This window comes from Aotus nancymaae, unplaced genomic scaffold, assembly GCF_030222135.1.
Source record: "Aotus nancymaae isolate 86718 unplaced genomic scaffold, 86718_ANA_hifiasm-v0.15.2.pri h1tg000046l, whole genome shotgun sequence".
Lineage (NCBI taxonomy): Eukaryota > Metazoa > Chordata > Mammalia > Primates > Aotidae > Aotus > Aotus nancymaae.
The window spans coordinates 24891974-24913476 of NW_026988460.1; the positions used below are offsets into that span (position 1 = coordinate 24891974).

Genomic DNA, 21503 nt, shown 5'->3' on the forward strand with positions numbered 1-21503 from the left:
TCGGCAGCCTCTCAACCCCGGCCCGGCCCACCTCAGCCGGAAAATACATTACCCAGAAGGCTGCGCGCCCTCCGGCAGCTCTCCAGGCAGTAGAAACTACATTTCCCAGAAAGCTTTGCAGTGCGCAGGCGCATAAATGAGGTACTGCAACGTCCCTGACCCTAAACTACAATTTCCAGGAGGCGTCGCCGAGCGCATGCGCAGAAACGCTGGGCACGCGGGGCGGTAACTGCGGTCAGTCCCGCCTGTTCCCGGAGTCCACGCGGATTTTGGAAGCTGGAGCTGGCAAGAGGCCGCCTGACTCCACGCTCCGGTCATCAGCCCACTTCCTAGCTGAAGAGCGCGAGGCGGCGGCAGCGAGCCGGGTCTCACCATGGCCGCGAATGTGAGTGTCCCCTGGCCAGCCAGGCCACACCCAGGCTTCCCCGTCGCCCTGGGGCTCTTCACCGGGGGCGCCTGGGTCCATTTCGCCGTCTGGAGCTCCTCCGTGCAGCCGAGCCCGCATCGCCCTCTGCGCGCTTTGTCTGTGCTTTCGGCAGCTCACCCCTTTCTGTTATTTGTCGGCCCGTCCAGCCGCCTTTTGTCCCTATTCCTTGGCCCAACTCGTCCTCAGCTTTCATGAGAAGGCGGACTCGGAGGTGTGGCTCCCGCACTGCGATCTGCTTGTGCGCCTCTCCTTGCATTCCCAGTTCCTTCCTGGACCTTGGCGGTCTGAAACTTGCGCATTATGAGAGCTGGACGGGACCTCAGAGAGGGGGCCAGTCCCTTGGCAGGGAGGAAGACGATCCAGCGCAAGTGGAGCTGTCCAGCAATGGACAGACAGGGCTCTCCAGGAGGGCAGAGAGCTCCCCGCCCTAGGGAGGTGTGTAAACCGAGGCTGTGATGCTGCAGAAAGCTTAGGCTGGGCTGGGAGCGAAGGAGTTAGGGGAAGAGGGAGGATTTCTCTACTATGGGGCCCCTCCTCTTCCTAGCAAGGATTTGGTTGGAGAAGGCCTGGCTGAGGGCTGTTCCTTCAAGGCCTCTTCTCCCTGCAACCAGCCTTTCTCGGGAAACTATTTAAGCCCAACATTCATTCAACAGACCAAGCAATGCCTCCTACCAGGGCGCTGGGTGTGGTAGAAGCTGGTGACTCACCTCTCCCCTCCTCTGTGAAAGTGCTTCTAGGGCCAGCTTAGGAGCCCTGCCAGCTCCAGACACACCCTCCCTCCTGCTTTGGTAGAATGTCCTAGCAGCTCTCCCCTTGCCTGTCACACCCTGTTTCCAGGCACTGCTTCTGTCCCCAAGCGTCCTCTCTGCCTCTCACACCCCTTGAGAGCCCAGGGTGTACATCACCCACGGCCCTAGCACACCGTGCCTCAGGTTACTATCATCCACACTCCCAGGACACTTTGGGCCTTCAGGAGGGTTAGAAGCCTTGAATGTTGTACCTAGAAATGTGCTCAGAGGAGAACACTCAGAGGTGTTCCGAGAGACTCAGGTCCGTCCACCAGGCTAGAGGGCAGTCAGGAGACCAGCCTGTCTGCAGTATGTGGATTCTTTGCTCCCATCACCACCACCATCGTATTTTACAGATGGGGAACTTCCCCAGCAGGCTAAGGCACCTGCCCAAGCTTTTGTGGCCAGCTTGGCATGCTGTGACACAGGAACATGCTGAAAAGGTCAGACTTTGGAGTTAGGGAGACCTGGGGCAAATCCAGATTCTTCCACCCAGTAGCTGTGTGGTCTTCATCTCTCCAGGTTTATATAGCCTCATGGATCAGTTACTGTGACATTTAAGGGAGACTGCTTAGCACAGTGCCTGGGGTGTGGTAGGTACTTAATACTTGAAAACAAGCCTGTCCTCACAGAGTGGCACAGATGGTCCCAGCGGATAGAGACCACCTTGGGTACATTGAGACCTGACCTCTCACCAAGGAAAATGCTTGCATTTGGGTATCCTCTGCCGTCAAGCCTTTGTTAATTCTTCCAGTAGCTGGGTACACATTTACAACAGCCACTGGGCTGGGTGAGGAAGGAGGATCTGAAGATACTGGTGGTCAGGGGGAGCAGGGAGGCTACAGAATTCTCAATCAGTATAGCAGCTGCAGTACCTGTGGTGAAGGTACTGTTCCCCTCTCCACTTTATAAGTGAGTAAACAGAATCAGAGAGGTAGAGCAATTTACCCAGGCTTACACAGCGATTGGTGAACCTGGGCATCAAACCCAGTTCTGTCCATTTCCAGGGCCTATGTGTTAGCCTCTGTTTCCACCACTCATTGCTCATTTCTTCTGAGTTCTGAGTGCTGGGACTAGGAGGATGTGTCACTGGGGATGTCTCTGTGTGTGTGTGTGTGTGTGTGTGTGTGTGTATCAATATGATGTATGTGTAGATGTAACATATATGTATATATATAAATATGTGCGTATATATAGATCCTTTATGATCTTCCATGTTTACTGGGAATTTTGGTTCAGAATGTGGGCTGGGTATGTCATGTCACTGTCTACCTCACCCCTCCTCTAGCCTGAGGGGCACCCTCCTGTACCACTCTTCCTTCCCTACAGGATCATCTTTGAGCCCTTTATCTTGATGCTGGCTGAGGGGAAGCCCAAGAGGAAGTCACGCCTCCTTTTCCTGTTGCTGCCTGCAGCTGGCTCCCAACATTCAGCTCACGTTGTACCCCAAGAGATGGGGAGCACAGACTGGAATGAGTAATGGGAGAGTAGCCTCCAGTCTGCCTGGATTTGAATCCTAACTCTTCCTCTTAGAAGCTGTGTGATCTGGGAAGGTGACTTAACCCCTGAGCCTGATTTTCTTATCAGTGAAATGGGGTCGTTATGGCATCTACCTCTTTGGGCTTGCCTGTGATAGACTGGTGTGTTTGCCATTGTCACCATTATGAGGGTCACTTGCCTGCCTGTGGTGATTCACTCCCCTAATGTTCCCAAATGGCCTGTAAAGTCAAGATGACTTCTGGATTCATGGACATCTGGTCACTGGAGGGCTTGGCTAGTGGTATTCAGAGACAGTTAGAATGCAACATCAGTTTTGTCCAAACAGAGAGTCTGACTCAAATCACTCCTCTGGTACCCAGTGCCAGGATGGGGCTTGTCTTAGCTGGTCCCCACTTTACATCTTTCTGACTTTTGTCAGCTCACCCCCAGCCTGGTGCCAGCCCAGGGTCAGTTGTAGGGAAATCTGTTAACATTCCCACTAGCTAACACGTGTATAGTGCTTTCCATGCTCTAGGCCCTGAGCCACCCAATAACTATGTTCTTTGGTTCTCATCACAACCCTATGCACTGAGGAAATGGAAGCCACAAAGGGGTGAAATTGCTTGCCCAAGACCCCATAGTTGGTATGTGGCAGAGTCTAAGATTCAAACCCAGTCCTTCTGGCTCCAGAATCCTGCCCTAGGTAATGACACTTTTGATCAGCAGTGGATACACCCCAAATCATGTCCTGTTATTGGCCAGACAAAGCCTGATCCACTCATCCTTGAGCTTGAGGCCCGCTGTGAACCTGTGCAGAAATGCCAGGCTCCCCCTTTCTTCCCTCATCCCTCCCACAACCCAGGTAAAGCAGATAGGCAGCTGCTCCCCTCAGAACCACTTCCGAGTTCCTCATCACTGCTAACACGGTTTTCCCCTTTAGGGATGCACTTCCCCTAGAGTCTGCCTCAAAGATGCCACTCAAATGCCCCCTCCTCCAGGGAGCCTGTCCTGATACCCCAGCTGGAAGGGGTCACTCCTTGAGCACCAAGTCCACCCCTCTCACCAGACACTCTGCATGACCTCCTAGTATTGTTTATGGTTGTGACCTTACAGCCCTAAGACTGTCTACTTCTCTTCTGACCCCACAAGGGCTAGCACTGCCCTCAGAAAGCTCAGCCACTGCTTGCTGAATTTCATTAAAAATACATCTCTAATAACCTCTTTGTAAAATAGCTTGGCAGTTTCTTAAAAAGTTAAACATACATATTCTCTGTGAACCAGCAATTCCACTCCTAGGTATATACCTAGGGGAAATGAAAGCACAGGTCTACACAAAGGTTCATATATGAATGTTCACAGCGGCATTATTCATAATAGCCAAAACCTGGAAGCTGTTAAGATACCCATCCCCGATGAATGATTCAACACATTGTGGTATAGTCATAAGTGGACTACTACTGAGCCATGAAAAGGAACAAACTCCTGATAAACACAACGTGGATGAATTGCAAAAGCAGTGCTCTGAGTCCAAGAAGCTGGGCAGAAAGGAGTTCGTGCTCTGATTCCATTTTTCTCAAGTTCTAGAAGAAACAAAACTAATCTACAGTGGGAAAAATTCAAATTCTCCCCCTCCCTACCAGTTACCACCTCTGGTTGGTGGAGAGGGGGAGAATTGGCAGGAAAGGGGCACAAAGAAACTTTCTGGGGTGATGGAAATGTTTTGTACCTTGCTTTAGATGTTGGTCAGATGGAATATGTGTTTGTGGAAACCCACCAAAGTGTACATTGAATATCTGTGTTTTTTTTTTACCAATTACAGTTAAAACTGGAAAAAAAAAGAGTATAAATAAATAGCAAATTTCATTTATTTTTAAAAAAACTAATTTCATTCTGCGAATATGTTACTTTTTCTTCAGTATTCCAGTACCAGTACCCGGAGAGAACATGTCAAAGTTACAACCGGTTCCCAGCCAGGCTTCCTGGAACGGCTGAGCGAGACCTCGGGTGGGATGTTCGTGGGGCTCATGACCTTCCTGCTCTCCTTCTACCTAATTTTCACCAATGAGGTTAGCACCTCCCTCAGGCACAGTTGGATCCAAGTGTTCATGCTGGGTCACCAGGAAATCTCCATTTCTTCATCTCTTGCCTGTTTTTCTCTATTGTGGTGTTTTTCTTGGGCAGGCACGTCCTCTGTGATGGCAAATGTGGCCCCAGAAACTGGCTTACATCCAACCACTTAGCCCAGGGAAGAGAGAAACCTTTCTTTTTTTCCTTCCTTGATTCCTTTTTTCCCTCTCTCCCTCCCTTTTTCTTCCCTCCTTTCCTCCCTCCCTCCCTCCTTTTTCTTTTCTCTTTCTCTTTTCCTCCCTCCCTCCCTCTCTCCCTTTCTTTCTTTTTCTTTTTCTTTCAAAAATAGGACCTCATGATGCAATAGTATATTTCTAAATCATTTTAGCAACAGTTACAGGGCCTCAGTGTCCTGGCTTGGCTCTTAGTCCTCTGAACCAATCTCCCTGGCCAGGGATGACTCACATGTTCTGATTGGCAAGGCCTGGGTCACATGATTTGAACAAGGGTTCAGATAGACCTAGGTAAACCACATGGGCTGAGAGTAGAGGAGGAGAGCCAAGCGTGTTGGCTCAGGCCTATAACCCCAGGGCTTTGGGAGGCCAAGGAGGGTGGATTGCTTGAGGCTAGAAGTTTGAAAGCAGCCTAGGCAACATAGCAAGACTCTTTACAAAAAAAATTTAAAAATAGGCAAATAAAAATGGGGAGAAAGGTACAGGGGCAGGCAGAAACATCAGCTGTTCCCACCACTGAAGTGGTGCTAAGATCGGTGGGGGCTGGTGGGAACCAGTAAGGGAGTAGGAAGAAGTCTGCCTGGGAAAGCAGGAATCTGGGTTCTAGTCCTTACTCTCCACTTGCTAGACCTCAGGTTTTCCAGCTGTACAGTGGGGAGATGGGTCTCAGTGCTCCCCAAGTCCCCATCCTACCCTGATACTTTGCAACAAGCAGAGTCAGGCTGAGCCACCGAGTTGTTGAAACCCCCACTCCCTTTGCTCCCAGGGCCGCGCATTGAAGACGGCAACCTCGCTGGCTGAGGGGCTCTCGCTTGTGGTGTCCCCTGACAGCATCCACACTGTGGCTCCGGAGAATGAAGGAAGGCTGGTTCACATCATCGGTGCACTGCGGACATCCAAGGTAGGCTTGGCAGGGATGCTGACCCGCTAGTGGCTCCGGGCTCGTCCTGGGTGTTGTCTGGCTGAGGATTTGAAAACATGGGCCTTGGAGATGGTCACACATGGGTGTGATTCCCGCCTCCACCGCTCAGCAGCTGTGTGGACCCGTCAATCCTGAGTCTCAGTGTCTCTATGTATAAAATGGGAACAGTAATGATAAGCTTGTGGCTAGTCTTGAGGATTTGGTGAGATTCGGTAACTAATGTCTTGGTACAGTGGCTGGCACTCAGGGAGGTGCTCTCATGATTGTGATGACCATATATGTCCATTGCAAGGTCACAAAACTATCTTGGGCACCAGCACTTTCCTGTTATTTGAACACCCAGTATGCTGTTGGCACCATACCATTGGACGTGCAGCCCAGGTCCATACTGTGAGGGTCACAGTCATAGGTGGTACATGTGAAGAACTTGGGATGGGGCGCATCCTTGATCCTCCCCTGTGAAGCAGCATAGGGCTCTCCACCCTCATCCCCCTTCTGTAGTTCTTCCACTTCCAGTCCAGTTTCCCCTGAGCCAGGCTTTCTGGGCTAACATGAATCTTATCCTTTATTTTTTTGGTTTCTTTGATTCTGTGTGAAGCTTTTGTCTGATCCAAACTATGGGGTCCATCTTCCGGCTGTGAAACTGCGGAGGCATGTGGACATGTACCAGTGGGTAGAAACTGAGGAGTCCAGGTGAGGTGCCAGGGGGTGGAAACTGTTGGGGTAAAGGAGGAGTAAGGTGTAGGTGTCAGGATAAAGTGCAGATGACTTTCATTGTGATGCCTTTGAAATTCAAGTATAACATCTTCCTATCAGAAAAGTGTGAAATTATCCTAAAATGAATGGCCAGTGATTTGGAAGTGGCAAAAATCTAGTGAAGAGTGGATCCATGAGGAAAGGGATATTGAGTGGCTCCCTCATCCTGCAAGTTCCAGGGATGCACAAGCTTGAAACATGACTTTTCGCAGGCCTCAAACACTGTCATTAGGATCAGTGTGTCACCCACCAGACCCCACTGCATCACTCCGTGTTCAGCCTTCCCATCGGCTGTGTTGGTCCCATCTTCTTGCCACTTACAGCTTATCAGTTCTGACAGGAGTCCCAGGGGAGGCTCTCACTGACGAGGGCCAGGGTCACCTGGAGCTGAGGGTGGGTTCAGCCCCACCTGAATCACATGCACTGTGACCGATGGGTGGGGAGGTGGTGGGAGGAGCAGGAGAAGAGCAGCTTCAGGAGGCCCCCCTGCAGGGCTGTCCTGGAGCAGGGGGTGCAGCCAGATCTCTGAGCCCAGAGGGCAGGGCTGGGCTCCTTGGTGTAAGGCCATTGGGGGCCGACTTCAGCTCAGGATGGGACAGCGCTTTCCTCCAGGCAGGGCCTTCAAGGGTGGGAGCTGGCTGTCTGCCAGGAGTGAGTGCCCTGTCTTGGGGCTGGTATAGAGAAGGTATCTGCCCCAGCTTGAGAGTCTGACCTGGTAGCCCTGAGATTGCTTCCGGCTGGAGATGCTTAGAGGTTAGACTGCCCTGGGCGATGGGGCTAACCCCTGTGGCTGCCTTGCTTTCCCTGCAGGGAGTACACTGAGGACGGGCAGGTGAAGAAGGAGACGAGGTACTCCTACAGTGAGTGCTGGGCCCCTTACGTGGTCTCTGCCTCTGGTGGGGGCTCACAGCAGTGGCTGGACAGCAGGGCTGTGGGTGGGGCCATGGGAAGGATGCACCAGGTGGCAGGATCCCTGGGTGCCAGCCTTCAGAGCCCTGCTCTCCCACCCATCCAGTGAGGCTCTTCGACCCACCCCTTTGGCTCTGAGATGGGAGGAGCTGGGCTAGTGGGTCTCAGACACATGCCACTCCTACCCAGACTCTGAGTTGATTCCTCTCCCTGAGCAGACACTGAATGGAGGTCAGAAATCGTCAACAGCAAAAACTTCGACCGAGAGATTGGCCACAAAAACCCCAGGTGAGAGCCAGGCCCCAGGCCTGAGTGCAGCCTCGTCTACATTGGCAGGTCTCCAAACTCAAGTTTCTTCATCTGAATAATAGGATTGAGTTAATCCTGCCTCATGGGTTGAAAATGTGGGACGTGGTTTTGAGACCAAGCCCTGTGCTGGGCACCAGGAATACAGAGATCTGTCTCCCCTGACCCCAGGCGAGCTCCCCACAAACAAGTAACAAACTAAGGCCTGTACCAAACGTCTAAGGGGATTTGCACACATAGGGCCAGGGAAGATTTTGTTAACTGTTTTCCATGGGTGGGAGGACAATCAGGACAGGCTTTCCAGAGGCAGCAGCATTTGTTCAGGGCTTCCCAGGATTTCAGTGGAGGGAGCATAGTGGTGGTGAGGTGGGCATAACACTTGGGTGTGGCTGGAGGGTAGGCTTGTGCAGCAGTGGTCTAAGCTGTGCCAGTATGATGGTCAGGGGCTGGAATGCTCTGTGGCCTGGGAGGGGCTAGTGAGCGATGTGAAGTCCACGCAAGATCCATCTGACAGTGGTAGGCAGGGCAGAACAGGCTGGCAGGGGTCTAGGCAAGAGGGTAGGAAGCTCCAGTGAACAGGAGACGGAGTCAGGGTGCTCCGCCCAGGAAGGGGCACAGGACCCCTGGGGTGGGCAAGTCAAGATGTCTGCTGTGCCTGGCCTAGTCTGGACTTGCAGGAACCTTCTGGTGGGGACCCTGCCCAGCACAAAAAACCTAAAGGGACCCAGGCAGCTCCCACACTAGTGCCCATCACTGACGGCTCCCTCTCTCCCACAGTGCCATGGCGGTGGAGTCATTCACAGCAACAGCCCCCTTTGTCCAAATTGGCAGGTTTTTCCTCTCGTCAGGTAAGTCTCAGGCCTCTCCAGAGCAGCTCATGCCAGACGCACAAGGCCACTCCCAGGGCCAGAGCCCCCAGCACTCAGCCTTCAGATGGCTAAAGGCACAGGATCAGCCTGCACCTTTGCAGCACCATGCTTTGGGCTAGGGGCCAGGAGAAGGTGAATCTCCAGGAAGCAAGGGCTAACTAGAAATCCCCACCCCACTCCATCCCACCAGGTTCCTCTGAAACCTTAGTTGTTCCAGAGAATGACTCAGGCATGCATCCTCACCCAGCTGCGTGCTGGTGTCTGTGCTGAGTAGACTCTGCTGAGACAGTCCTGCCTCAAGCAGCCTCCAGCTAGTAGTAGACATGGGGCGGTTCAGTGCTGTCAGCCTAAGGCTCTCCCTCTGAGTCCTACCTGTGCCAGGAAGGCACTGGCTCATCGTAGCCACCCCCCATTGATTCCAAAGAGAAGCTTGCAAGGGATAAGGTGGCACCATCAGCTGGAGTAACCCTCGCGTTCTGTTCCTGGGCCTGACCCATGAAGGTGGGAGAAGACACCAAAGGCCCTAATAGCCCTGAGGAGGCTGGGTGATTCTGGGCCTGGCCTGGCTGCCTTCTGTCTGCTCTGTTGCTGGATGATGCCTGCTGTGCCAGCTGGGCCTGCCCTCAAGTAGCTCTCAGCCCAGCAGGCGAGTCAGGCTTGGATGTGGCTGGTCATAACCCTGATGGAAAGGAAAAGGGCTAAGGCCACTCCCAGCACTGAGATCACTCTGACTTGGTGGGGAGGGTAGAGGGAAAGCTTCCTGGAGGAGATGGTCTAACCCAGGGGAAGCCATGGACAAGACAGAGTCAGAAAGAGGCACCACAGGCTGGAGCACCACATGTGCAGGCTCCAAGAGTGCGGTGGAAGAGGGTTGGGCCGGGGGCTTTGCAGATTGAGGTTTTCACCTAGTCCACTAGGTTTCTAACCGTTCTGCTCCCCTCAGGCCTCATCGACAAAGTTGACAACTTCAAGCCTCTGAGCCTGTCCAAGCTGGAGGACCCTCATGTGGACATCCTTCGCCGCGGGGACTTTTTCTACCACAGCGAAAACCCCAAGTACCCGGAGGTGTGTGGAGAGACTTGGGCTTTCCAGATAGAAGGGTCAGGGCCCTACAATCAGGTTCCTGCACCAGGCGGATTCAGCTCAGTTGCATCCACAGCTGCACTTGGCCAAGTGCATTTGGAGTGGGATAGGCCTTCTGGATGACAGCACAGCCTGGGGATGGGTGTGGAGGTGGAGAAGCCTGAGGGGTATGGCTGAGGCATCCTGGACCTGGTCCCAGGCCAGCAACTCCCTGCCTCACTCTCCCCACTTCTCTTCTGCCCCAGGTTGGAGACTTGCGTGTCTCCTTTTCCTATGCTGGACTGAGCGGCGATGACCCTGACCTGGGCCCGGCTCACGTGGTAACCTGGTTTCCCAGGGGTAGACCCTGAATCAGGGCCTCACGACTTCCCTCGGCACAGACACCTTGGTCAATGTCAGGAGTGCTTGCACCCTCTTTTCCCTGGGGAATGGGACATGCTCACACGCACTGTCAGGCGGGCACGCTGCTGAGCAGTTTCAGAGCTTCATGTCCTCACGACTGTCCATGGACCCCACACAAAGAAGGGCAGCTCAAGAGGGGTCTCGTAGTTGTGGCTTATGACTGGTGTTCTAGTCACACGCAGCCCCTCTCCTCCACCCCATTTTGATCTCTCAATACTTGGTCTTGCATTCCTGGCCTATGTGAAGTCCTGCCCCAGCCCCCACTCTGCCCGCTGCCCAAGGTACTGCCTGGAGCTTTCAATGGAGCAGCTCTGCCAGAACTGCAGGGGCTGATGCACCCCAGGTGGATGAACGGCGAGAGAATCCCCAGGGTCTCTGCACTCACTTCCCCCGCTGGCACCCAGTCCCAGGAGGGTGGGCCGTGACTCTCGTGGGAGCGTCTCCCTCTGGTCACCCCTCAGCTCTAATGCTAACTCCTCTGACCAGGTCACCGTGATTGCTCGGCAGCGGGGTGACCAACTAGTCCCATACTCCACCAAGTCTGGGGATACTTTACTGCTCCTGCACCATGGGGACTTCTCAGCAGAGGTGAGTGCTATGCCCCACCTGTATGGTGGGGGAACAAGCAGGTTCTTCCTTCCAGTGGTTATTTAATAGGATCCCACTACCAGGGGTCATAGTGAGGCAAGAAGTAATAGTGGAATGTTGAGTATCCCTCATCAAAGTACTTGACCAGGAGTGTTTCAGATTCCAGATTTTTTTGGCTTTGCAGATATCTGTATATACATAATGAGATCTCTTGGGGATGGGAACCAAGTCTAAACACAAAATCTACTTATGTTTCATGTATACTTTGTACACATAGCCTGAAGGTGATTTTATACAGTGCAACCCCTCACATGTGGTCAGGTGTGGGATTTCACTTGTGGCATCATGTTGGTACTCAAAAAGTTTTGGATTTTGGAGCATTTCAGCATTTGGGTTTTGGGATTGGGGAGGCTGTTTGTCATGAACCCTCAGTGTGCAGGACTGTGCTAGGCACTAAACTCACTCTGCCTCACAGACTGTCCAGTAGAGGAGTGAGAGTGACAGAAACTCATAAGTCCTGATGCATTGTGCCTAGTGTTGGGAAGAGGAGAACAGGTGCTCTGAGACTAGTGGACATCAGAATAGGACATCCATTTCTATAGTGGTCAAGCAGGGCCTCTGACAAGTGAATTTTGCTGACGAGCAGGGGTCAACCCTGGAAGAATCAGGCGTCAGTATTTCTGGCAAGAACAGCCCAGTCTGGGCATGAAAGGGTTCACCTTGTCAGGGGCACCCGGAGTGCTATGGCTACAGCCCAGAGCAGGGAGTGGGAGTGGGGGGGGGGGGGCTACACCAAGGTCTGTGTCCTTCCAGAACATCAGGAGGGCAGGGAAGGGTTTTGGGCCTCAGCTACCTGGGCATCCCTCTCCCATCATAAATAGGGAGGGCTATGCCTCCCCCGTGTCCCAAGGAGAAGGGGTGCCTAGACATGCTGATTTGTTCAGTTCTGTGCCTTAAAAGTTAGCTTCTCTTCTCTAGGCAGGCAGTCCCTCTCTGTAGCAGAAAAGCTACATCTTTAGTTTTTCTGTTGTTGATGAACATGGGTGTCCCTGGTGTGGTACTCTATACCTGCCTTAACCGGGACTGCTGGAGTTTTCATCCAGAAGGGCCAGAAAGGGGCAAGGCAGCAGGCAGGCGTCAGGGGCTAGCTGTGACCTTTTGTTCCTATTATTAGACCCTCAGCAGCCATCTGTCCCATTAGTCTCCAGCCCATGGTGGTGATTGGGCCTCACCCACTCCCAGTACCTGGCCAGGGCTAGGGTGTAGTCAGGCTGTTGTCCAGGAACCCAGTTACCAACCCCGGGGTGGGGCTGCCACCTCCTAGCCTAAAAGGCCATGAGTCACCCTTCCACCAGCAGCTGAGGGTTCCCAGCAGGTTTCTAAAATTAGGAGGCCTATCCAGACCTTGCTATCTCTCCCAGGGCTGAGGCCCTGCTTGCAGAACTGCCCCTCCAGAGAGGAGTGGATGCGGCCCATGGCTTAGGTAATGCCCCAGAAAGGGAAGGCTCTGCAGTGCAGATGGGCAGGCGGCCTCCTCACCACCCTGGGCCTCCTGCTGTTTAGCAGCCCCAAAGCCCTGCCTTCCCCCAGCCCAGCCCCCACCCCCACACAAGGTCTGGGGTCTCTGCCAAGTGGAAGAAAAGGCCCAGAGCCAGGCAGGCAGCCCAGGGCAAAAGTCAGGATGCCCCAATTCCAGTCCCACGGGCAGGAGAGTGCAGCCAGCCCCAGTGCTGCCTCCCACCTGCTACAGCACCTTGAGCTGGTGCTGATCTCAGCCTGTTTCCTCATTCATGAAGAGGAAAATATAAGTACTATTAGTAGTAGTCTCATCATCCCTAACTGGTTTGGTTGTTGAGGATTATTCATTCATTCAGCAGTTTTCATTAAGCACCAAGTACTTCACAGACATGGCCACTGCTCTTGGAAATGTAGTGTTTATAACTGCTTGAGGTGAGACCCTGGGCACATGACTTACTCTCTCAGAGCCTCAGTTTCCTCATCTGTAAAATGGAGGTAAGTATTCCTACCTCACTGAGTGATTCTGAGGATTAAATAAGATAATACTTGTAAAACACTTAGGAGAGTATCAGATAAATGGTGAGTGTCAGTGTGACCTGTTTTTATTGTTATGGACCCTGAGAGGGCCCAGTTCAGATCAAGGGGTCAGGGAAAGCCCTCTGAAGAAATGGCGTTCAAGCCAAGCTGGAAGAGTGTGCAGGAAGCCGGCCAGGCATGACTGCTGGCAATTGCTGTATGTAGGCAGAGCAAACCCACATGCAGACACCCAAAGGCGAAGGACACTCGACCTGGGCTGGGGACAGTAGCCAGCGGGGGCAGGGTACCTGCAGCAGGGTTAGTGGTGGCAGGGCTCTGGCAGGTGGCTGCATGGAGAACACAGAGTGGGTGTTGGAAGCAGGACCAGTGAGGCTCCTGTGGGCGGACAGTGGCAAGAGACTCGGGAGTATGCGGCCTGGACTGGATGAGGGTGGTGGGGGAAGAGCGGGCCACGTTTCCCCCAGATGTGAGTCGGTGGGTGTGCCATGTGCTAAGATAGAGAAGGCGCCAGTGTCAGTGCTGGACAGACCGAGACATCAAGTGGAAATGTCGAGGAGGTGGTGGGAGCTGCAGGGCTGTGAGGCCCAGAAGGCATATGGAGGGTCACGGCATATGGGGGCCAAGCAGGCAGATGGGATGTCCGGGGAAAGAGTATGGACTGAAACAGCTAAAGAACTGCAGCATTTAGGCTGGGTGTGGTGGCTCACACCTGTAATCCCAGCACTTACGGAGACCGAGGTAGGTGGATCACCTGAGGTCGGGAGTTTGAGACCAGCTTGACCAATATGGAGAAACTCCATCTCTACTTAAAAAAACAAAACAAAAAAAGGCAAAATTAGCTGGGCATGGTGGCACATGCCTTGTAATCCCAGCTATTCAGGAGGCTGAGTCAGAATTGCTTGAACCCAGGAGACAGAGGTTGTGATGAGCAGAGGTTGTGATGAGCTGTGATTGATTGCGCCGAGCTGAGATTGCGCCATTCCACTCCAGACTAGGCAACAAGAGCAAAACTCCATCTCAAAAATAAAAAAAAAAAATTGCAGTATCTAATGGACAGGAAGAGGGGCATGGACAGTGATAGAGCCTGAGAAGGAGGGTGCGGTGTCCCCAAGCTATGTGGAAAGGGTCTGAGATTAAACACATACACAGCGCACAGCACGCTGCCCAGCAGGCATACTTAAACCTGCTCAGGGGTGGTGGGGAGAGTCCCGCTCATTCCAGGTGAGACTAGGCTGAGGGCTCCAGGCATTGGTGGGCTCTTGAGCTGAGGAGGGCCTGTACCTTCCACAGAGATCTCATGCCTTGCCCTGTGCTCTGCCAGCTGGGCAGAAGGACTTAGCCGTGTAGGAGGCTTGCCCCACCCTGGCCTGTTCAGAAATGGTCAACAGCTCCCAAGTTGCCACAGCCCCCTTAGCACCTGCCCTGCTGACTGGATAGGCTGCTGCCCCTCGGTGTCCTGACGTATCCCCACCTTGTCCTACAGGAGGTATTTCATAGAGAACTAAAGAGCAACTCCATGAAGACCTGGGGCCTGCGGGCGGCTGGCTGGATGGCCATGTTCGTGGGCCTCAACCTCATGATGCGGATCCTCTACACCCTGGGTAAATGTTGGGGTGGGTCACTGCCCTCCCTCTTGTAGTCTCCTCTGCCTGTTGCATCATCTCAGCCCTTCCAGGCTGATGGGATGGCCCCTGCACAGAGACGTGGCAGTTGGCCCATATCTGTGTCCTTGCTCCATAGCCTTGGGATGAGGGAGCAGAGGAAGGCAAGTGTGGAGCCAGGAGCTGCCAGGGGCAAGGCTGGGTGGGGCTGACTCTGGGGCACTGGTCTCGCTCCATTGCCTGAAGATCTATCCATCCACTGGCTTGCTCATTTGCTCATCATTCCTTTGCTCCACGATTGAGTATCACATGGGACCCAGCCAGACCTGCTTGAAATCTGTCACATCCAAGCTTTGGATGCTTGGCCATTCCCTTCCCACCTCAGCTTCAGTCCCCTCACCCCTCACATGCAGAGTTTTATGAAATGTTTAAATAGGAAACACCCAAAACTATCATGTTTCCTTCCTTACTCCAAAACCTGGGCTAGATTTGGGCAGCCAGCAAGTCTGGAGGATGAAGGAGAGTTCTGGGCCATTCTCCCAGCCTGAGGTTGGTGCCAGCAAGCCCTGTGGCCTAGTGTGGTTGGGGATCTGAGTGCCCAGGGTGGCTGAGTATGTTCTGGGCCCGGGAGGATGGGGTTCCGCAGAGAACTCTCCATCCAAGCCTTTACCTGATGTGTGTCTCTTCCAGTCACATGACTGGGTCCAGCCTTCTCTGGGTGCCAATAGAAACCTCTCCCCTACTCAGCAGGCACAAGTTGGAAGAGGTCTGGCTGCACATCTTGGGCTGTCAGAGCTTGGGGGGACAACCTCCTTTGTTTACAGTTGGGAAAACAGCGGTGGGAAGGAAAGGACTCTCCCTGAGGCTTTCTTTGGACAGCAGAATTGTGCTCAGAAAGACCAGTGACATGGTGGGCACATTAGGGAGAGATCAGCATTTAAACGGAATCCTCCATCTTACCTTTATGACTGTGGACAGACCAGTTTCTTTCTGGAGCCTCAGTTTCCTCGTGTCTGTCTCAGAGGGCCCTTCTTTGGATCTCTGACGTCTGTGATCCCAATTCACTCTATGTCTGGAATGCTCCAGACTCAGACTCAGAGTGTGGAGGGACCTGCAGGGCGGGTGGGGCGAGTTGGGAGTGCAGCATGGACGCACACACTCCCCTATACGTTTGATAAATACTGACTGCCATGTGTAAGACTCCATAGCAACAGAGACAGACAGGCTTACACCAACAGCTCAGAGCCCAGGCTCTGGGCCTAGATGGTTCTGAGTTCAAATCCTGGTTCTGGCACTTTTTACTTGGGGTGAGTTTCTTAACTCCCTGAGCCTCAGTGACCCTATAGGTAAAATGAAGTTAAGAAGAATACCTACTGTATGGGGTGGGCATGAGCACTTCATGAACTTTGCTGATTATAAGGGCTAAGTAGCAGTGCCGTATGGGAACAGACCAGGATGAGGCCAAATGGTGGCTTGCAGGATGTGCTGCAGGCATGGTGGGGTACCACGGCTTGCTCTGCAAACCCAGTGATTCCAGACCACTGGTGGCCTCCTGGGAACTGAGCGAAGATTCCCTGAGTGGACATCAGCTATGGAACGCTAACCTGGAGAGGTCACACAAGACAAGAATAGGGTAATTCCTCATGAATTTAGCTGGAACCTAGGCTTTATCCTATTGAACCAATAGTTTGTCAGATTCTTGAGGAGAGGCCAATGCTTAGGCTAATTTATTTCTTATAGTACCTGCTGGTTCAGTGCTGGGCACATAAATAATCAGTAACATCTTGCTGCATGAACAAACAAACACCTCTAGGAATGGCTGAGAGGTCCAAACAGGCACCCACAGGACCCAGGGTATTTCCAGCATTACAGGCAAATGTCTTTATACTGGCCTCAGACTACTATCCACATACAGTATTAAAGTTTACAAAACACTGCCATGTTCTCCCCTGGAGCGGGGTAGAGCGGGTGGCTCAGTGTGTCCAGCCATGCAGCTCGTAGCAGAGGCTCCCATGCTCCCTTAGCTCTCAGAACAAGGCTCTTTGCCTTCTGCTGCACTGACTCTCTCCCCTCCTCACGCACGCAGCAACAGAGGCCCATCCTCACCTAGGGACAGGAGCGATCTGCTGAGCTGGTGAGATGTAGAGTGGGTTATACCTCTTTGCCTTTCTCCTTTCCACAGTGGACTGGTTTCCTGTCTTCCGAGACCTGGTCAACATTGGTCTGAAAGCCTTTGCCTTCTGCATGGCCACCTCACTGACCCTGCTGACCGTGGCGGCTGGCTGGCTCTTCTACCGGCCCCTGTGGGCCCTCCTCATCGCCAGCCTGGCCCTGGTGCCCATCATTGTTGCTCGGACACGAGTGCCGGCCAAAAAGCTGGAGTGAAAAGACTCTGGCACCCACTCAACACCTGTGTGAGCCTTAGGATCCAGGTCTCCCTCACCACTGACCCAGCTCCATGCCAGAGCAGGAGCTTAAGCAGTTTTGGACTCTGCACCTCCTCTCCTCTTCAAGGGCCAGACTTGACAGCACATGCACCGGGTTGGTCTTCCCCACACCTCTTCTTGCCAGTAAGCAGCTTCGGTGGTCAGCAGCAGCTTGTAAATGGCAACCTGACAGCTTCTCCTACTGTTCCCTTCCTCTCTCTCAGACTGAGTGGGTACGGCTGGCCACCCAGCCCATCGGCAGCCGACAACGCAGACGCTCCACAGAGGCCTGCTGATAAAGGGCTCAGCCTTGCCGTATGCTGCTTCTCATCACTGTACACAGTGCCAGGCTTTGCCACCACCACCAAGAACATCTGTGATCCTGAGGGGTGGCCATTTGTCATTACTGCCGAGTCCTGGGTCACCAGCAGACACACTGGGCATGGACCCCACAAAGCAAGAACACCCAAAACCTAGTCTGTGGCCAGAACCTGATTTGGTACTTAAACACTGAAGGTGTTCCGAGGAGAAAAGCTGGACATATGTTGGGCTTTACATGTACCTTATGGCTTGGTAGAATCTGTAGTGTGTGGCATCTCTGAAGGCCCTACTTAAGTTTTTCTTCATTATTTTGCTGCTTCCTGTGTACTTTCCTACCGCAAGAGGGTTTTCTGAAATAAGATTTAAAAAAAAAAAAAAAACCACACAACTGAATGATTATTTCAGACTGTTACAGGAAACACCTTTTAGTTTGTCAATTGAATTCAGAGCACTGACAGGTGTTAAATTGGGGTGTGTGGTTTGACTGATAAAAAGTTACCTCTGTCAGTATTTTGTGTCACTGAGCAGCTTTACAAGGGATGCTTTTGAAACAAGTATTAGCAAAAGGATTTGTTTTCCCTCTGGGAAGAGAGGGTGGAGAAAGCACTTGCTTTCATCCTCTGGCATCGGAAACTCCCCTGTGCACTTTAAGATGATTTAAAAGATTAAAGATTAAGAGAAAAGGTTGGAAACTTTGTACTAAATGGGCTCTTTCATAGCCCAGTCAACCACAATAAAGAACTGGGGTCTGAGGCTTGCTGTAGAATGCCCACACCTGCCTGGCTGATTTTACTGGGAGTGCTTCTGACGCGGGCACCTGGGACTCCTATCTCTGCTTCTGAGTGGTTCTTTCACGGGTTGTGTCCATAGCTTTAGTCATCCTAAATAAAATCTACCCCAACACCTAAGTCACAGAATTTGTTTCCCAAGTACTCTCGCACCCTTTTAAAGTATGTTGTAACCAGGATGATGTCTTAAACGATTCTTTGTATACCTTCTCTCGTATTCAGAAACTTTTGCACCTGTTGGGAATAACTGCTTTAGCAACTAAGTATTTGGTAGATGAATAAGGAAGGGGTCAGAACTTCTGAAACTAGAGATCTGTAATCATCTCTCTTGGCCTGGGGTGCCTGTACTATAAATGAGTTTCTTTACATGAAAAACACAGCCAGCCCAAGATGACTTATCTGGGTTTAGTATTGAATACTATTCACTAACTGCTTATAACAAGCAATTTCATCAAATCTCCAAACTCTTAAAGGATGCTTCTGGAAAACATGCAGTATAACTAGATAATGGCTAAATGCAAAATCCTTCGGATTTAGTTTTTTTCTAATAAGGATTTTAAATTACTGCCAACTTCAAAAATGTTCTTAAAGAGAAAAATAATGTTAAGAAAAATGTGAAAGCTTTGAAAACCAAATTTGTATTATCTTTGTAATTTTGATGAAAATTTTTGAAATAAATTTCTAAATATCTTCTGGTATGGGACCTTGACATCCTGTTTTAATTTTTTGGCATTCTTTCTGGAATTCCTATAAATAATTCAGCCATAGGATTTATTGAGAACTGAATTTTGTGGAACTTTGTTCTGAGCTTTCAGTGGTTAAAATAGGTTTGTTTGTTTTTTTAAGGGCAACTCAGTATCCCTAGCACTCAGGCCTTCCATACAGAAGCCCACTTTGTTTTGGCTTGATTTAAAGTGAATGACTCAGGCTTCATGCATCTTCAGAATGTGCCAGAAGAGGTGGAAGGGGCAACAGTGTGCTGCACAGCCAAAGGCATCCTGAGTTGGCACACAGACCTGAGTTCTGAGCCAAAGGTTGCTACAAACTGGCTGTGATGCTGGGCCAATCAAAGATCTGAGTCTGTTCCCTCACTGGTACAATGGGAACAACACTTGTCCACCTCACAAGGTTGTTGTGAGGGCCAAATGAGATAAAGCCCATAGAATGCCTGACTCGTGGCATTAATTTTTCATTCATTTACTTCCTGTTCTGAAGCAATGGCTGCTAACTGCCCACTCTGATGCTAGCAGTTTGAGTGCTTTATTTTTTACAAGCAGGTGAGTGATAACTTTCTCAAACCTCTTCTGTTTCTCAGAACCTACTGTTTCATTTCAATAATGCCTCCTAGCAGCTGACATATGCCTGAAGAAGTTATTTCTGCAGAGACATGGCAATGCCATTGTCTCAAAACCCCAGAAAGACAAGCATGGTGGTGCATGCCCATGGTCCCAGCTACTCAGGAGGCTGAGGTGAGAGGATTGATTGCTTGAGGCCTAGAGGTGGAGGCGGCAGTCAGCTGAGATCACGCCAGCCTGGGCAGCAGAGTAAAACCCTGTCTCAAAAAATTAAAAAAAAAAAAAAAAAAGAAAGAAAGTAACAGAAAACAAGTTACCTCTAGGAGGTAAGGAGGCTCAAGCTCCAGTGAGGAAGTGTGAGACCAGTTTCCATAGCAACCCCGGTCTGTTTCTCAACAAGAGGATCCAGCTAGCCTCTTGCCACATATGAGTCATAACCCAAGTGTTTTGTTTGTTTCCCTTGGATAAAACTGACTCATTTTTAATGGCTCCTCTCAAAGATTAAGTAATATCTCTTCACTAAACACAGAAAAATTCCATGTGTAATGAGTTCCCAGCCTACATGAAAACAAAATAGATTCTTTCATGCTGTCTCAACATACAAACAAACTGCTCTGTCACCTGGATGTTCTTCCTGATGTAAATCTGAAAGAAGCTGGGCACAGGCGGTGGTGTGTGGGTGCCTGCAGTCCTGAGAAGCTGGGACTGTTTCCCGAACAATGCCTTTCCACTGCACACGGCGGCTGTGAGGGCAATTGAGGTAAAGCCCTCAGTAGGACCACTCACGCCCAGGAGTCCAGCCTGGGCAACACAGTAAGACGCCATCTTTTTAAAGAAAATCTGAAAGCAAATATAGAGCCAAGTCTTTAGATAAATGCTTTATTTTTTTCTCAAAGTGTTATAAAAGTTATTTCTCCTGAGTGTCTATAGTACAGAGAGCTTTATACATTTATCTAGTAATGAACAGAATCTAGTTTAACACTGATCTATTTTACTAACATTTCCTTAATTTTCAATTGCTGTTTTTCCTTTCCTTTTCTGATTTTAGCTTTTTTTTAGGCTTCTGCCACCACAAAATGTTACTTGGAAAACTAGATCCCAGCAATTCCATAATCTGAGATGACCTGTACTTCTCTACTCTCCCCGCTACTGCAAAGAGGCAGCAAGGGCAGCATTAGTAAGCCTGACTCGGGAAGGTAAGCAGCCTGCAGAGAAAGTTCACTTGCAAATGAGGCAAGTGAACTTGTCAGACAGATGAGGACTAACTGGGAGAAAGAATCAGCACATTCATGGATGCACCACCATCCAGAAATCTCTCGGTGGCTTCCCTACAAAAACTGATGTTTCCAATGAGAAAAACAGGTCTAGGAGACAGAAGAGTGTCTCCCGGCAAAGTGTTCTGTAGCTCAAAGAGTGAGTGGACTTTGGTAGCAAAAAGCTTTGAAGGCTTCACCCTGGGTGAATCTGACAAGGGCTGGGGCCAGGCTGGACCTGTAGCACCTCCTCAGCTTGGCCTCCTCTCCCTTGGCCCCGCCTCAGTGCATGCTGCCTCAGTTTCCCTTCTCAGCAGAGACGCCCCCATCACCAGGGGCTGGGCATGCCCAGGGCAGGTGTGGGGCCAGTAGCGGGGCAGCACCAAGTAGTGGATGCCCCTGTAGGGGGTGCTCAGCTCACAGCTTCTCAAATGGGAACAGGTGGGAAGCTGCTGCCTTCCTTTCCCTTTTGGTCTTCTTGGGCCCACCCTTCAGCTTCTGCTTTTCTTCATCTTCTCGGTTTTGAGGCCAGGAAGCAGCCAGTATCCTGGCTGCTTCTGCTTGAGAGCTGGGACCCTCCTCTTCATCAGAAGAGAGTCCACCTCCTGCATCTGAATGGGAAGCTGCTGCCTCACTCTAGATGGGGCAGTGGTGGAAGGACACAGGCCAGGGTCAGTAATCAGGTATCAGGAAGCCCCGTGAAGAGGCAGCAAGTTCTCAGCCTGCCCTAAGCTGTGTGACTCTGGGAGGACGGGGAGGGAAGAGAGTCCAGACCTTTCTTACTGAGCCTTCCTCAGCCTGGGGTGAATCCAAGCAGACACCAGAGCACCTGCTATGAGCTGAGTGCTAAGCAACACAAGGATGGCCGGGCAGGAAGCTGCCCTCAAGGAGCACACTGCCATATCTGGGGATGCCTGTGATCCGTGCCTTGTATT

The 21503-nt window shown here is 51.4% G+C and overlaps 2 protein-coding genes across 7 annotated transcripts in view; one reads left to right on the top strand and one right to left on the bottom strand.

The window, feature by feature from the left end:
* The first annotated feature begins 198 nt into the window (after window positions 1-198).
* TMEM43 (transmembrane protein 43) lies at window positions 199-18723 on the top strand. 4 transcript variants are annotated; one of them, XM_064362063.1, is made up of 13 exons: window positions 199-385; window positions 2545-2768; window positions 4611-4760; window positions 5761-5895; window positions 6515-6609; window positions 7483-7532; window positions 7800-7869; window positions 8665-8735; window positions 9700-9821; window positions 10085-10159; window positions 10728-10829; window positions 14368-14485; window positions 16668-18723. In XM_064362063.1, exons 3-13 carry the CDS (start codon window positions 4704-4706, stop codon window positions 16868-16870), a joined length of 1098 nt encoding a protein of 365 aa, XP_064218133.1. In that variant the 5' UTR covers window positions 199-385; window positions 2545-2768; window positions 4611-4703; the 3' UTR covers window positions 16871-18723. The 4 variants fall into 4 exon arrangements, with proteins under 4 accessions (XP_064218133.1, XP_012328002.1, XP_012328013.1 ...); XM_012472579.3 differs by lacking the exon at window positions 2545-2768; XM_012472590.3 differs by lacking the exons at window positions 199-385; window positions 2545-2768 and adding an exon at window positions 2785-2855.
* The window catches only part of XPC (XPC complex subunit, DNA damage recognition and repair factor), a 39146-nt gene continuing 31065 nt past the window's right edge, over window positions 13423-21503 (bottom strand). Inside the window, exons 16-17 of one of the 3 annotated variants that reach the window (XM_012472539.3) lie at window positions 19937-20155; window positions 13423-15596 (exon numbers count right to left, since the gene is read on the bottom strand). In XM_012472539.3, coding sequence (XP_012327962.2) covers window positions 15552-15596; window positions 19937-20155 — 264 coding nt within the window. In that variant the 3' untranslated portion in view covers window positions 13423-15551. Of the gene's footprint in view, window positions 15597-16181; window positions 20156-20178; window positions 21205-21503 lie in introns of those variants that run through there. The other 2 variants (XM_012472534.3, XM_012472555.2) reach the window with 2 other exon arrangements.